The sequence below is a fragment of the Sylvia atricapilla genome, chromosome 5 (assembly GCF_009819655.1).
Source record: "Sylvia atricapilla isolate bSylAtr1 chromosome 5, bSylAtr1.pri, whole genome shotgun sequence".
Lineage (NCBI taxonomy): Eukaryota > Metazoa > Chordata > Aves > Passeriformes > Sylviidae > Sylvia > Sylvia atricapilla.
The window spans coordinates 21,827,531-21,843,570 of NC_089144.1; the positions used below are offsets into that span (position 1 = coordinate 21,827,531).

General features: G+C 45.3%; 1 protein-coding gene across 3 annotated transcripts in view; it reads left to right on the forward strand.

The window, feature by feature from the left end:
* The first annotated feature begins 6,774 nt into the window (after nucleotides 1–6,774).
* EXOC4 (exocyst complex component 4) overlaps nucleotides 6,775–16,040 on the forward strand; it is a 303,602-nt gene continuing 294,336 nt past the window's right edge. For all 3 annotated transcript variants that reach the window (XM_066318880.1, XM_066318881.1, XM_066318882.1), the window contains exon 1: nucleotides 6,775–6,887. In XM_066318880.1, coding sequence (XP_066174977.1) covers nucleotides 6,802–6,887 — 86 coding nt within the window. In that variant the 5' untranslated portion in view covers nucleotides 6,775–6,801. The remainder of the gene's footprint in view (nucleotides 6,888–16,040) is intronic.

Sequence of the window (16,040 nt, forward strand, 5' to 3'; positions counted from 1 at the left end):
TGTACGACTTGCCTTTCCTGAAGGGGAATTGTTGCACAGAACAGCAGTCACACCAATGCCGTTTTTAACACCGAGATGAGGAGACCTTTTAGTTCATTTTATCACATTACATTTCATTTTATAGATGTGCAGCAGGTAACACCTCATTTTCTTGCTGAGTATTTAATATTACCTGACTGGACTTTCAATGGGAATCACAAGACCTCTGCTGAATCATTTGGATACACCACCACCTCTAGGAATTTTTCAGGTGCACTGACAGCTTAAAATCCTACAATTCCAAGGGAATCTCACAAGAGACTCATCTTTCTTGTGTTCCAAAGGTCATGTGGACCTCAAAGGTCACCTCTGCTCCACTGACATCTTTTAAAGCGCTGTCAGATCTTCTGGTGACTGAAAGATGATGGGTGAAACAGCCCAAAATCTCCCATTGTGCTCTGTCTCCAACCCTGTGGAGGAGTCATGGGGTTTACCTGCAAGGATCTGTCTTGCTGATTTTGTCCTTCTTGCTGACAACAGCAGAAAAAATTGAAGACCTCAGTCTTCAGCCTTATTCAGTGCCCACAGATCAGTGCTGTGCAATAAAGTTGATTTAAGTCTGTTTCTATAGATTTGGTGCTTCACTTGGCTCTTTATCACAAGGCTTTCAAAGCCTGCAGCTCTCTGGACATCCTCACTCTGCCCACAAACACTTCACACCACCAAATATTTGGAATTACCATCACTGACCTCTTACAGATTGGCTGCTGCTCAACAGGTTCCAGTTGGAATGCTGAGGCTGCCTGATGGGTTTGTGCAGAAATTTTAGATTTGCCCAGCCTGAGAGTCAGGGCAGTGACTTCCAGGTTCATCTTCCCCACCAAACTGGAATAATTCCAACGTGATGCATGGTCAAGTTTTTGAGAAAGCGGAAAGTCAAACCCTTCTCCATCACCTAAGCTGCAGAGCTGAGTCTGGGCACAAATAATTATGGAATTATTAAGGTTGGAAAAGACGATAAAGTCCAACTGTGACCCCAGCACCACCATGTTCCCCATTAAACCATACCCATCCTCACATTTTTTTAACATTTCCAGGGATGGTCACTCCACCACTGCCCTGAGCAGCCTGCTCTGCTTCTTTACAACCTTTTCCATGAAAAAATATTCCTAATAGCCAATATAAACCTCCCCTGGCACAATTTGAGGCCGTTTCCTCTTGTCCTGACCTCATGCTGTCCCAGGCATGGGCAGGGGGAGGGATCACAACAGTGGTCAGGGTGAATTTCACTGGCACCATCAAAGGCAATACAGCCAAAACCCACCAGCCACATGTGACAGGATCATTGAAGCTCAGAGTGGGATGTTACAGTATGGAAGGTCTGAAGGGCTTTTTCTTAAAGAAATTCCCCAAAGAAACCCTTTTTCTCCCTAAGTTTTATTTTTTAGTGAAAAGGAAGGACAAGAAGGCGCTGGTCAAACAGTGGGAGGCTCAGATTTCTAACAGCAGTGTGGGAAGCCCTTTCAAAGGCACCTCTCATTCTTTGTAAAATCACAGAATCACTTGGGTTGGGAAAGATTTCCAAGACCATCAAGTCCAACCTGTGACTGATCTCCACCTTGTCCCCAGCTCAGAGCACTGAGTGCCGCCTCCAGGCCTTCCCTGGACACTTCCAGGAATGGGGACTCCAGACCACGCTGAGCACTCATTCCAACACTTGACAACCCTTTCCATGAAAGAATTCCTTCTGATGTCCCAGATGAATGTTCCCTGGTGCAGCTTGAGGCCATTTCCTCTCATCCCATCACTTGTTCCCTGGGAGCAGAGCCTGACCAGGCAATTGGTCCTTTGAACATCCTTCAAACCCCTGTGTTGAGCTGCAGACCGAGCACAGATCATTCCAGTTTCTTCTCCTCTCGGCAGCAAATCCTTGAGATTGGCAGGTAAGTGGGGATTGTTGTTGTGTGCTCGCTTTTAGCATCCGTGGGCCACAGTTCCTCCTGTGAAACGGGGGTTGTGGTGCCTGTCAGTGATAGATTCACTTTGTCAAAAGCGCTCTAGAAGTACAACAACCGTCGTGTTATCTTGCTCTTATATCACCTCGGAGCAAATTAAATTTGAGGCCAGCAGGGCTGTTCAGCTGCTGAATCTCGTGCCCCATTTTCTGCAAGACAAGCCTTGAAATTGGCTGGCTGATGTCTCATTTCAGGAGGATTGATACCGGCGCCACTTCCCTTGGAAACACAAGAGCTCGCTGCCGGTGTTTCAGGAGTTTTACTCACTTCAGTTCAAGTTCTTGTTGTTTCTCTTGCCTGGAGCTTCTGCTTACACAAACCAGAAAATATCCAAAGCTGCATTCAGCAGGATGAAATATTTCTGTGAGTACTGGAATTTCTTATCTCCAACATTTGTCATGCTCATCTGGTTTAATAAAGTGGAGCTCCGATCTGAGGGTTTTTCCTGGGGTTGAGGCATCCATTAATTCTTCATCCCAAATGGATTTGCTGGGATAGATGACCCAAGTGGTTCCAACTCCCCCTCAGTGCCAGCAGGACTTCTGGGACTTCCTTTTCTATCCAGCCACCTGTTTTCCCCCAAACTGTAGAAATTTGGGCTTGGATATCACCTGAGGCAAGAGCTGATGCCCAACAAATCCACAAGTCAAAACATGAGGAACCTAATGAAGCTGAGTTAAAATAAGAAGTTCTAAAAACTTCTCTACAGAAGGGGGAAAAAAACCCCATAATTAAACATGGGAGAGTTGGAATGGAAGTGTTGTTTTTCATGTCTCTCATACACCTGAGGTTCCCCATGGTTCCAAAGGAAGATTAAGACTTATGGTTTTTAATTTCAAGAAGCCAACAAGCTGCCTGCACCCGTTCACCTGAGGACTTGGAAAACACCTGTGGACAATTGTAAAAACAGCATTCCTTTTGTGAGGATAAGGAAAATGAAGGCAGAAAAATAAATCAAATAACTGGATTTTTTTTTAATGGTTAAGAGAAGGAGAACATCTCCTCTTACAGCATTTTACCTGCCTTTGAAGAGCAACACCTCACACCTGCTCTGCTTTCCTTCAGGGACTGCATTACCAGAGGTTCTGTGGCTTTGACATCGGAAAAGCAGCAGTATTTTTCCACTTAACTTAATCTTAGCTATTATTTTTCTGCAGCAGCAGAACACAGTGCAACGTGGGAAATGTCAGGAGGCGAAAAACAATAAGGAGACATTTGAGTCATTTCTCTGCCTTGATTCCCAGCACTGAGCCAGGCAACTTCTTCTCCTGCCCCAGGAGTTTCTTCTTATTCACAGAGACAAAAAGAATTGATGGCAGCTACGTGCTGGGAAGAGAAACTGCTTGTTGCTGTGCAGCAAATCCAGAAAACATCATAAACCAGCTTTAGTTCACACTTATTTGATGGTAAATAGGAATAACGAGGTCATCCAGATGTGTGACTAATCCTAGAGCCAAATCCTGATGTTTCAGCACACTTGTACTCAATTCTTTACTCAGGCAGTTTGGCAAAGATTGGTAAAGCCTCAAAATCTCACAAGAATTCTGGAATTATTTGTAAGAAGAGGGTGGCTGGAAGCTGATTCTTTACCCATGCACCAACTTCAGCTTAATGCAGCTGATGTGGGGGTGACCAGCTCTGTAAGAAGGGTAAAATAGATTTTATTAAACTGACTGAGAGATGCCAACAGGATTAGGCTCACTTTCTACAGGCAGAACTGCTCCTCCAGCTTAGATGGAAATTCTGGCCTTCACTCTGCTCCCATCTCCACTGCTGGAAGTCAAAGGGGATTTCATTATAACCAATACAAAGGCATTGCACACAAGGCAATTACACATGTAAGAAGCTGGTGTGAGCTGAACCCTTTGGTCTGACATTTTCACTAATGTTTGAAACGAAATAACGAAGGACTTGTGGTATTTTTTTCAAATGTTAAAGCTGTGGTTGGGAGACCTCGTGTGTACATCAGCCCTGAATCTCTTGGGTTTAGGAATTCCCAAGAAATTCCCAGGAAACACTTAGAAAATATCAAGGGATAAAATGTGGAAATGGATTGCAGGTAAAATTACCTCAGGAAAGGAGAAAAGCAGTCCCTTAGTGTCACACAAGTCATCTGGGGAATGTAAGTCTGGCCAGTGGAGTTTGTAAAACACTTCCCAAGGGAATAAACCATATTTCCCAAAGAACTGCTTTGTCACTTCAGAATTCTCTTTGGCAGAACTCTGCACTGTGTGGCATGTGACCCTTGGGAAACTGGCCCAGTTGATGAGGATACCTCAGTACAAGCTCACCCCTCCTTTCCTTTTTTATTATTGAAGGGAGGGTGGGGAGGAGTGAAACCATCTGTGATTCCCAGTCCCTTCTGCATGGGGGGACCCTCCACTGGGCCAACCTGATCTCTGTTGGCAAGTTGTGACAGGGTTTCATTCATCATCATGAACATTCTGTTTGTCAGTTTGAATTTTCTTTGCTTTGAGTAATCCAGGAGCCTCCCATTTTACCAGATACACCTCAGAGTACTATCTGAAAGGAAGGTGGAAAAGAAAAAAAAAAATCATTCACCTGCTTTCCCTTCCATCAGTTTTCAGATTGAGACCCTTTTTCTGTAAACTGTGTAAGGAAAAATGATGTTCTCACGATCCTTCAGCCTCATGATATAATATATTATAAATCAAGAGAGATCTCAGCGTTCACGTGCTGCATCAGCCAGGCTCTCCCTTGGTTTCTCCCCTTCCATTTAAAGAAACCATAAATTCCCACCTGTGACTTTGCTCGGGTGAGGAGTGAAGGGAAAGGGCTGGTCAATGAAACTCGGCAGTGGTTTAGCAATTAGACCCCAGGATTGAAAGCCAGGCAGGTCACAGTTCTGGGGGAGGATTTGCTGTTGTTTGTCCTGATGAAGTTCCTCCTAAATGAGGTGATTATTGCAGCTGTCAGGAATGAAAAGGTGGGACCCATCGATTTCACCCCCACTGCAGGCCCCAGGCCGTGCTGGTACCCAGCAGTCGATGGGAATTGCCAATTAACAAAAACAATATTGGCAAGTCGGCAGTTTGAGGAAAAACTCCCTCCAGCCAGTGCACAAACTTCTTGCCATTCAAATCACCGGCTTCGGGCAAAGGCATTGGCAAACCTGCTCAGAAAAAAAAACAAAAAAACAAAACAAAACAAACAAAAACAAACAAACAAACAAACAAAAAAAAAAACCACGGGATTTTTATTTTGGCATAGCTGAATAGGAAATTGTGGAGCTGAGAGCTCTTGTGCACAAGGGGAAATGTAGCAGAACAGCTACAGGGGAACACACTGAAGTGCACACCCTACCTGGAATTAAAAATCACTTTGCTTTGGAGTAATTATTCTGTTCTGAAAACACATTGCTGATTCAGGAATAAAGTATCTTTCATTTCAGAATGAAAGTGCCCACGGTCTTACTCTGCCCTTCTGCTAATGATCATGGATACAGCTGCTGATTGTCATAGATAGGGGCTCTTCCACAACAGTTACGGTGGAATTCTTCCCTGTGTAAATAAGGGATTATCACACTTCCAATTACCTTGTGTTTCAAATACAGCTCATATAAATGGGCTTGACTCACCTACAGATGTCAGCAATTTTGATGCATTTAAATCATTAAGGTGCAGCTTTGGGCAGAAAAACCACCTCTGGAAGAGCAGCGTGTTTGACGTGATGGAGTGAACCTGGTTTAGAAAACACCCAGCAGCTCCAAGTGATGCAAACGGTAGCTGTTCCTGCCTTTCCTAAGGAATTCTTCCTCTTCAACAACAATCCTGGGGTTTGCATGGTGTTTTTTGACACAAGCTCTCAAAGGATGTGACTGGAAAAGTGTCCTTATCCCTCACCTAGAAATGGGGAAAGTGAGGCAGCTCCTGGGAGAGGTTTGTTTGATGTTTGGTGAAAAACAAAAAAAGCTTTGGATTTCCAGCACTGGACGGGGTGACATCCACTTTTCCTTTTTCCAAAGGTGATCCTGTGGAGAGGGATGTAAGGCCTGTGGGCAAGGAGGGTGGAGTTCAGTATCATGGAATATCCTGCATTGAGCATTGGCTGTAGGAGCATTTTTGAGGTTATGAACAAATTCCAATCCGTGACCTCTGCCCCAAAACCACAATTCCTGTGCCAAGGTTTGCTTTAAGACCTCGCTTCAAGGACCACCTGAGCCGGTTCATCTTCAGTCACCTCAAGGCCTTCCCACAGAAAACTGGGAGAAATTATTCTGAATAACATCGTAGCTTAAAGGCATTAAACTGAGGGAATAATCAGCAACTCTTGTGGTGTATTTGTGATCAGACTCCTTCAGGCTGTGACACGCACGCTGTGAGTATTTAGCATTACTAATTCATCGAACACGTTATTAAGTACTTAACGCACTTTACCCACTTTTAACTCAATAAACATTTAAATCCCTCAGTGTTCAACCAGCCTTGCTCCGTGAGGGCTCCGAGGGGATGCTTTGGTCTCTCATACCTCCACTCCGTTTCCTGCCGCTCCCAGAGTGAACGACGGCTCTTGGGCACAGGTGTCTTTGCAGGTGTATCTTGTCAAGTCGGTAATTTTTTAATCTTTTACTTCTTTTTAACCGCCTATCGAAGGTTTGCGTGGGAATCTGTATCTCCGCCGCCATAAAAACCACAACTCCCAGAAGGCCCCGCGGTGCCGCACCCCACCCTGATGTCGCGTGCCCCGCCCTCCTCGCCTTCTATTGGGTGACAGCCCGACCTGCTGGCCTGTGATTGGCTGCGGCGCGCTAGCACGCGTGTCTGCGCCGTGTTTGAGGGGGCGCAAGATGGCGGCGGGCGACGCTGTTGGGAGATATCGCGGCACGGTGGGCAGGAGCAAAGACCCCTCGGGGCTGCTCATCTCGGTTATCAGGTAGGGGCGGCCCTGCTCCGCATCCTCCGGGCCTCTGAGGGTGACCCAGGGCCGGGTGCGGGCCCTGCTGTGCTGGGCAGGCCTGCCCGTGTCGGGCCTCTGGGGTATGGGGTCCCTCCTGGCCATTGGATGACCCTAAGCTTGGGTTCCTGCTGGCTCTGGAGCGCAGGGGAGGCTGCAGTGCTGGAGAAAACCTTGTCCTGAGGGCTGTCCCCGTCCCGCCGCCCTGCCCTACTCGCTTCCTCCTGCTCCCAGTGCTTTGCTTCTTCCCGGGGTCAGAGGGACCTGGACAGGCTGGATCGGGAGGCCGAGACCAGTGGGATGAGGTTCAGCAAGGCCAAGTGCCGTGTCCTGTGTTTTGGCCACAACAGCCTCCTGCACTGCTCCAGGCTGGGGCAGAGGGGCTGGGAATTTGTGCAGCAGAACAGGACCTGGGGCTGCTGCTTGGCAGTGGCTGAACACGAGCCCAGGTGGGCAAGAAGGACGATGGCACCTGGTCTGTATCAGGGAAGTTCTTTTCCCCTGTGCTGGGCACTGATGAGGCCGCACCTCGGGTGCTGTGTCCAGTTCTGAGTTCTCAATTCAGGAAAGACCTGGAGGGGCTGGAGCAGGTCCAGGGAATGGAGCTGGGAAGGGTCTGGAGCCCCAGGAGGGGCTGAGGGAGCTGGGAAAGGGGCTGAGCCTGGAGAAAAGGGGGACCGGGGGGACCTTGTGGCTCTGCACAAGTCCCTGCCAGGAGGGGACAGCCGGGGGGTCGGGCTGTGCTGCCAGGGAACAGGGACAGGAGGAGAGGGAACGGCCTCAGGCTGGGCCAGGGGAGGTTTAGATTGGCTCTTAGGAGGAATTCCTACACAATAAGTGTCTTCAGACACTGTCGGGGCAGTGGTGGAGTCCTCATCCCTGGAGGTGTTGAAGAAAAGCCTGGGTGTAACACTCAGTACTCTGGTGTGGGTGACAGGTTGGGGATCTGTCACAGGTTGGACTCAATGGTCTTGATCTTTTCCAAACTCACTGAGGCTGTGAATAAACAGACAGTCCCAGCTTAATGCCATTCATAAAGGTCAAGGCACTTTGCCATGTTATTGCTCTGGAGTCCATAAGTGACCCCACCCTCAAGCACAGCAGCACTGAGTACAGTTCATCTGGCTGGAAATCTGGGCAAGGAATTCCAGTGGGCAAACTCCATTCTGTGTGGGAATGCCAGAGTGAACAAAGTGCTGCTGCTTCCAGTCTGTCTTGTTGGGATAGAAAAGCAGGAGTTGTGTCCAGTCGTGTTTAGACATTGATTTTTGTCTGCCCATGTTCCTGAACTTGGTTCTGTGATAGACTTGGATGTGAATTCACTGTTTCCTTCCCCCAGTGCTTTCTTTATCTGCTTGCAAATCTTTTCTGTGCTGCTTCAAACCAGTGGATTGGCAGCTGAATGCCCACTCTGAAGGTTTTAAATGTTCTTTCATGGTTTTAGTCTTCGTACACAGAGGTTTGGGCAGCTGCAGTCGCACCAGCAGGATTCTGTCAGTTGTAATGTGCTCCCAAACTTTGGATCCCACTCCAATGTCTTGGAGAACAATTGTGGTTCTCTTACTTTGAAGAAGTTGTTGTGGCACTAGTTCTATATCTAGGATATGTTCTGATTTAAATATCCTCTGTGAATGATAATGTTTAGGAGAAAATTCCACTCTTTTTCATCCCTCTGACCTTTAAAATCTTGCAAAACTTGAGGGTGATGTTGGTTCTATTAAAAAAAAAAAAAAAAAAGGCACCACAGCTGGTGCCACGGTCTGTGGAAGAATAATAAACATGCACTGGCTGTGCAGCATTTCCTGTTGTAATCAGCTTTTTTCCTGTAATTTCCAAGAGTGTTTTAAAGGCTTCCTTTTGTACCTCTATTTTAATAAATCTGGGCTTATTAAATGCATTTGAAAACAGAAGAGTGAGCTCACAGTGCTCTGTTCTCCAAATGAAAAGAAATGTTTGTCTCATAATCTTTGGCTTCCAGGCACTGATACCTTGGCTAGTTTAGGCCCAGTGTTTAGACACAACATTGAGTTATTGACTTTATGAAATTAAAGTTATTCAACAGAACAGCCTGATAACTAAGCTTCCAGAATTTAATTAGAACTTGGTTTGGATGTGGAGATTCTCTGCAGAGCTTGACGTGTCAGCTTGAGCCAGACCATGAAAACCTGAGGGTAGAACTGATTGCAGAGGAAGGAAAAAGTGTTGTGGTGATAATAGTGATGTTCTTTAGGCTTAGCCAAGTGCAGAAAGCAAATGGTGTGAAAAGGAATTTAAATCACTTTTCTCTGTACGTTGTTTTTGTGTAGGAGCCCAGGTGAGGATGAACTTGCCAAGCAACAGGTGAATTTTTGTAGTGGTTTGTATGGCCATAAAATATCACTGCAGACAAATTTAAACCTGGGTGGCTTGAATGCAGTTTTACTCAGCTTCAGAAAAATATTACAAATCGTAACAGTGAGTTGTTGGTTTGAAATGTGACCGAGTTTCCCTTTGTTGATGGCTTTATTTCCAAAACATTTATGCATAATAGAGGCTTCTGCCAATTCTTGTGGTTTTACACTTGCATGTTCCTGATTATTTAGGCTGTTTATTTCTCCCTTGTTGCTGTGTGAAAGGTCCATAAAGGGAAGAGTGGATGAAAAACAGCAAAACTTTGACTGCATTTTTCTGCTGTAAACGAACAAAACCAGAGGAGCTTCTTCAAGTATTGATGTTTCACTTGGTTATAGCAAAAACAGGGATGTTTTCCAAAAATCAAACATTGTTTAGGTCTGCAAAACCACTTCATATTGTCTGTGAAATGCTTTGAAGTGTGAAGTTGAAAAGCCTTCTGAAAATAGAAATTATTTTATTAATGAAGGGATAATTTCTGGTATTTACTTGAGCTCAGCAGCTCTCGCTCACAAGAGACTCAATAATTCCCTTTTCTGTGATCCCAGATTTAGGGATTCTTGTAGTTTTGTGACTGGACTTCCCAGGAGAAAGTGTCTCACTTCCAGGGAGAGTGTTTGGGCTGAGATCCATGACAAAGTTTAACCTGCACAGCAGCACTGAAATCCAGTCAGAAATGGAATTTTATGGGGTCTGGAGCTCTGGTTTGGGAATTCTGAGTAACCCCTGCTCTCTGTGGTGCTGCTTTTCAGCAGCTCTGAGATGAAGGAAAACCCAACAGGAAGGAGTGTCTCACTTGTGGTTCCTTTCTGTCCCTGTGAAGTGTCACTTTTTCCTGTTGTGTCAGGGAACACATTTGTTCTTTGCGAGTTGTTTCCTGTAGGAGGATCCATGCACTCATGGAGTTCACCTCGGTTTTCTGGTTGTTGCCAAGAACAGAGACTCAAGCCAGCCTCAAGGGTGGGTTCATTTGGAAAAATGTTCCATGAGCGCTGTCAGGAGTGAGGGATGTACAGCTGTCCCAGGACAGGACTGATCCATCCCAAAAATCCCCAAATCTAGGAAGGTGTAGCTCCATCCCCAGCAGTGCTGGGGTCACACTGAGCCCTTGGCCAGTTCCCCTCTTGTTTCTCCCGAAGGATAAATAAAGGAATTGTCCACAACAATAAATATTCTGGAAGTAAAGAGTGTCTGGGAAGCTTAATGAGTGTTTGCAAAGTCTGCCCTTAAGTTCCCATTTTTGCTGCAGCTCCAGGGAGCTTTCCTTCATTTCCCTGTGCCTTTACAGTTGTTGGGAGTATCTTCAATTTGTTCTTGTCTTCAAAGTGCTGAGAAGAAATGAGTGTTATTTCCTGCAAGAAAACAGCTCCTGGGATTGTGACTTCCAGAGTGAATATTTGATAATCAGGGCTTTTACAGCTTCTATCCCTGTGCTGCTGCACTTGTGTTCATTCCTCAGCACACCCACCTCCAAAACCTGCTCATTCCTTCCTGGGGGAGAAAGATCCCTCAAGTTCCTGAAATAAAAGGTACTTTGTAAGGTCAAGATGCTGGCACAGATGACCAGAGGCTTTTGTTGGAGCAATCTCCTGCTGATCTCAGGAACTTTTTTTCCAAAACCCATGCAGATAAGGGAGCAAATTTGGCTCACCTGCTGGAGGACAATTTGGGAATATTTTATTTTATCACTCAGAGGACAAGCACGTGTTTGTATATTGATTTTTCTTAACCTTTTGTTTTGTTGGTAGCTGGTTGAAGCAGCTTTTGTATTCTGAAACAAGCAACCTGGCATTTAGCAAATGCTTTTTTTTTTTCTTCAAGATCTTGTCAGATTTTTAATTGGTGAATGTGTCTGCCTTTTATTTATTCCTGGGCGTTTTTCTTCCTAGTTTAAGGTTGCTGTTTTTTAAACCTGGCCTTTAATAGCTTCTTTAATTGGGGAGAAAACAAACTTTAGCAGTGACTCCAGAAGACCTCAGTGAAATCTTTGTGCTGAGCTTTCACAGAAGCAAACACACCCAACAGATCTCTGCAGAAGTTGAGATTATAAAGTAAAGAAAATAAAGTACGTTCAAGGCAAAGCGCCTTGAACGTACTTTATTTTCCACAAGTGGGGATTCTTTTTCTTTAATGCTTGAGGCCATTATTTTCACTGTAAGTGACCCTGCTGAGTGGATTATTCCTAATGACCTGGCATTGGGTCTTCTCTTTGTGTCTGAAACAGTAGAGCCAAGATGCCAGTTTGCGATGGAGAGCGAGGAACAGGGATGTGGAGCTGTTGCCCTCATCATTGCATTTGAGAAATAGCTGCTACAAGGAATAAACTCGAGTTATTCTGATCTGTAATGGTCTCTTAAAACCACTTTTATTGCAAATGGTGTTTTCCAGTGTTGTAAAGGTAGCAGTTCTTCTACGAGAAAAGTACTTCAGAAATTCCCTGAAAATAAATTGTATATGGCAGAGTGTGGCTGTAAACTATAAATTTCCTTGAAATGATCTCCAGGCACTTGTATAAAATGTTTACGTATTTGGCAAGTGTTGGATTGTAGCTTGATACAGACCCTTGGCTGCATTTAAAAATGGGTGAAGGAGCACATGTGAATACAAAACCACATAGAAAAGGACAAGAGATGTGACTGTGCCAAGTGAAATGCTCAAAGTACTTTATTTTTCAGCTCTTATTTTAGCTTTAGCCAGTGCAGAGCTGGAGTTGCACCTACCCTGGCAAAACCAGGAAGGGGAAATACTGGGTTTTGTTAGGAAATGATTGTGGGTTTAACTCTTTCAAAGGCCTTGCCTTCAACAGCTCTTGGTTCTGGTGCAGTTTTGAAACTTTCAGGTGAATGTTGAAATTCCCCAAACCTGCTGCAGGTGTGATCCCAAGGATGGGTTCATGGTGCAGCGTGGGCACTGGCTCCCAAAATACTCATTAGGCTTTAATTATCCAGGTGACAGGTCTGAGTAGCATTGTCCAGCCTGTGCTCTTGCAGATCTGGAAATGCTGATCCTTAGGGCTTTGATTTTCTCCTGGGAATACATGGAATGGCTGATTTAATTCTTGGATCTACAATCAATTGCCAAAAGCAGAGTTGGTCGCTGTGGTTTCCTGTGCGTGGAGACAGTCCTGGACAGGCTCTCACACAGTGGAGTGGGAGCTGAGCCCCTCTGCTTGTGCCTGGAGGTGCCGCTGGTGTTTCCTGGGGCTGTCTGCTGCCACCAGCCCTGTTCCTGTTTCCATTTTCCGTGGAAAATGTGCAGCTGCCTGGTGTCCTTGGGCTTTTCCTGTGTGTGGGATGGAAACTCCTCCTGTGCTGCTGAAGGAGGGGAATTCTGTTGAAGCCACTGCAGTCCAGTCTTTGTTTCAGTCACTCGCTCCCCTGGCATCATTTGTATTGGTGTGAGGAAATTTGATTAAAGGTTGGTTAATTTAGCAAAATCAAGAATTCCCTGCTGGTATTTGTTTAGATGGCTGGAGGCTGCTCAGCCTTTTTGCTGCATCTCTCCTGTACCCATCTGTAAGTCCTCAATGATAAGAAGATCACCAGCTTCTGTTGAAAATGCTCTAACCAACTGTGTAAATAGCATGAAAGATTAATGGAATGTAAGTAGAGGAGGAAAATGTTTTAAAATGCTCTGTTTGCTCTGGGTGCTTAACAGGATTGTGAACAGACTTGGTGCTGCTGTTCTTGTGAGGAGTTATTTCTTTGCACAAGGGAGAGGGAGTTCTCTGCAGGCTGAGTGCTTTGTGTTCCCCTTGGTGAGGGTGGAGTGTGCTGGCCTCAGGATTTCACTTTTTTATATTTATTATTTATAGTTGTTTAGTCAGTTCTCAGAACACCTCATTTCCCTTGCCCGTTGACTTGGACACTACAGTTTTTGACTCCCTGCTTCTCAGCACCTCATGGTCTCTGTGAAGAAATCTCTTCCCTGCATGCTTTAATGCATTTCCTCAAATCCTGAATTTCACAGGCACAATCCATTCACCTGTGAAAATAATGAGAAAACGTTCAAGGTGTTGCTGTCAAGTTAAATCGTTAAATACTTTGTGGAGTTTTATTTTTTTTCTTCTGTCTGGCTTTGTTTCATAAGGACCAAACTTTTCCAGTGGTTTCCATGAACCTCTGGAGAGGTTTTCAAAACATGAATTATCAGATCATACTCTTTGAGGTTAAATAGTGCTGGAAGCTGTAGATCACCCCATCTGGGACTTGTCTTTAAGACAACAGTTTTCAATTATAAAATTCAAATAAGTTTCAACTTAGTTTAATGAACCTGTGGAAATTTGTAGCTCAGTGGAGACACAGTGGGTTGGAGTAGAGTTGTTCTTGTCCCAGCAAGCTTTAATAAAACATTTTCCATGTGATCTCTTGAAATGGAGTTGCTTGTGATGTCTTGTGGGGGTGCAAGAGCAGTCAGGAGGAAGAATTTTTTGCAGAACTGCTCTGGACAGGCTCTTTTCCCTGGGAGGATGTTTTTAAACCCACAAAAATAAAGTTGGAAGCAGGGGGGGCAAATATGAAAAAACCCCTGAATTTCAGAAAGGAGCAGATTTTATTTTTTCCTCACTTACACATTTTATTTTGATTGACTCGGGGAGTTAAATACTGGTGAGGTAAACGTGTTCAAAATGTGTCTTTGATCTCAGGTGTTGCTTGTCATTTTCACTGCAAGACTCAGTCCTGGAAATGATCAGTGTGTGATGTTGTGTTTCCAGCTTTGAGGGGGGAAAGCAGTAACAAATGAGTGCATTTGTCATGGGTTATTGCTTGCAGAGCACTTAAATGCATCTTCCACACCTCTGGGAAGTCAACACTTGATCCTCCCAACAGCTTGCACTTCAAACTCCCCTCGCTGCAGCAATTCCTGGGATCATTTTCAGCTTGACAGTGCCTGAGGAGCTCTCTGCTCACGGCAGCGTGTGCTGGGCAGTGACATGTGGGAGATGATTCCTCCTCTCATCTCGCTTATTTTGTTCCTCTCCCTCACTGACCTCTCCTCTCTTCCCTGATGTTGTTCCTTGGCTCTCAATGTTCCTTAATTCTGAAATAAAAGATACCTCAGGCTCCGTGCTGCTCTTTCTCCTGTGGTTGTCAGAGCACCACAAATGCTACAGAACCATCACAAAGATTCAAACCCAAAGAAAGCAAATGCTGGGATTGCTGTGTGGCCACAGCCATCAGCAAGAGTGGCCTGATGGGGATAACTGCATTCTCATATGTTTCTTTTTACTCTGCTTTTATTTTTTTCCCTCCTCCTTTTTAGCGCTGAAGTTTCCTTGGCACATTGCAGTTGTTTCCTGCAGAGAGGAGACTGAGCTTTCTAGACATCCACAATGCTCTGCTTGAATTATTATTTGTTGCTTCTAGCAACTGCTTTCTTTGTTTAACTCCACAAATCCTTTGTTGTTCACAATTGTCTTGTAGCTAGGGCTGTACTTTGCTTTTCTTTACCTTGTTGTACTCTGGTTTGTGTTTTAGGTCCTTGGTGTGGTGTAACATGGAGAAAAACAAGACAAAAGAATCCCTTTCATTTTCTTTCCTGAGGGGTGATTTTGATAGTTTTAATGCTGTACTGTTTATTTTGGACCGGTGCAAGTATGTATGATAATTATGTGATACATATAATATGAATTCCCCTGTGCTGGGCGCTGCTGAGGTCACATCTCAAATCCTGAGGGCAATTTTGGGTCCTGCTTGATAAGAAGGACATTGGGGGGCTGGAGTGGGTCCAGAAGGGAGCTGGGAAGGGTCTGGAGCCCCAGGAGAGGCTGAGGGAGCTGGGAAGGGGCTGAGCCTGGAGAAAAGGGGGACCAGGGGGGACCTTGTGGCTCTGCACAAGTCCCTGCCAGGAGGGGACAGCCGGGGGGTCGGGCTGTGCTGCCAGGGAACAGGGACAGGAGGAGAGGGAACGGCCTCAGGCTGCGCCAGGGGAGGTTTAGATTGGATTTTAGGAAAGATTTCTTCCCCAAAAGGATTGTCCAGCCCTGGCACAGCTGCCCAGGAGTGGAGTCCCCATCCCTGGAAGTGTTCAGAAAAAAGCAAAAGTGGCCCTTTGTGCCATGGTTTAGTGGGCATTCACTTGAAGGTCGGACTGGATGGTCCTGCAGGTCATTTCCAGCCTTCCTGATTCTGGTCCTGTGACTTTGCCAAGCCAAGGGTGGCAGAGCCAGGAAGAGAAGCCAGAATTCCTGACACCCGTCTAACAGGGCCCTCCCATTTCTTTCCATGTGTAAAGGGAGTACAAGCACAGCCTGTAGCCAGGCATGCTAAAATATAAATGTATACATCATGTTTTAGATTTTGATAACAGGAAAAAATCCTTCTGTGAAGGGCTGTCCAGGGCTGTTGTGGAGTCCTCATTCCTGCAGGGATTAAAGAAAGTGTGGATGTCACACTTGGGGATGTGGGTCAGTGGTGACCTTGGTGCTCCTGGAGGAACAATTTGACTTTATGAATTTATGTGTCTTTTCCAGCCTTAATGTGATAAATTGTGAAACATATTCAGCATTTTACAAGACTTCTGTGTAGTACATCCCCAGCATTTGTTACCTGCAGATTTCTGAGTGAGCAGTAGAAGAATTAACCTTTAACTCTCACCCAAACCATAAAACAGTGAAAGCCTCCCCCAGTTTCTTTGGGAGGAGTGGATTTTGTGTATCCCAGAAATTGTGGATTTTGCCCAGGGCTGCTGCTGCTAAACAGATTTTTGGTATTTTTTTGCTGGAGGAACAGGTCAGTACAT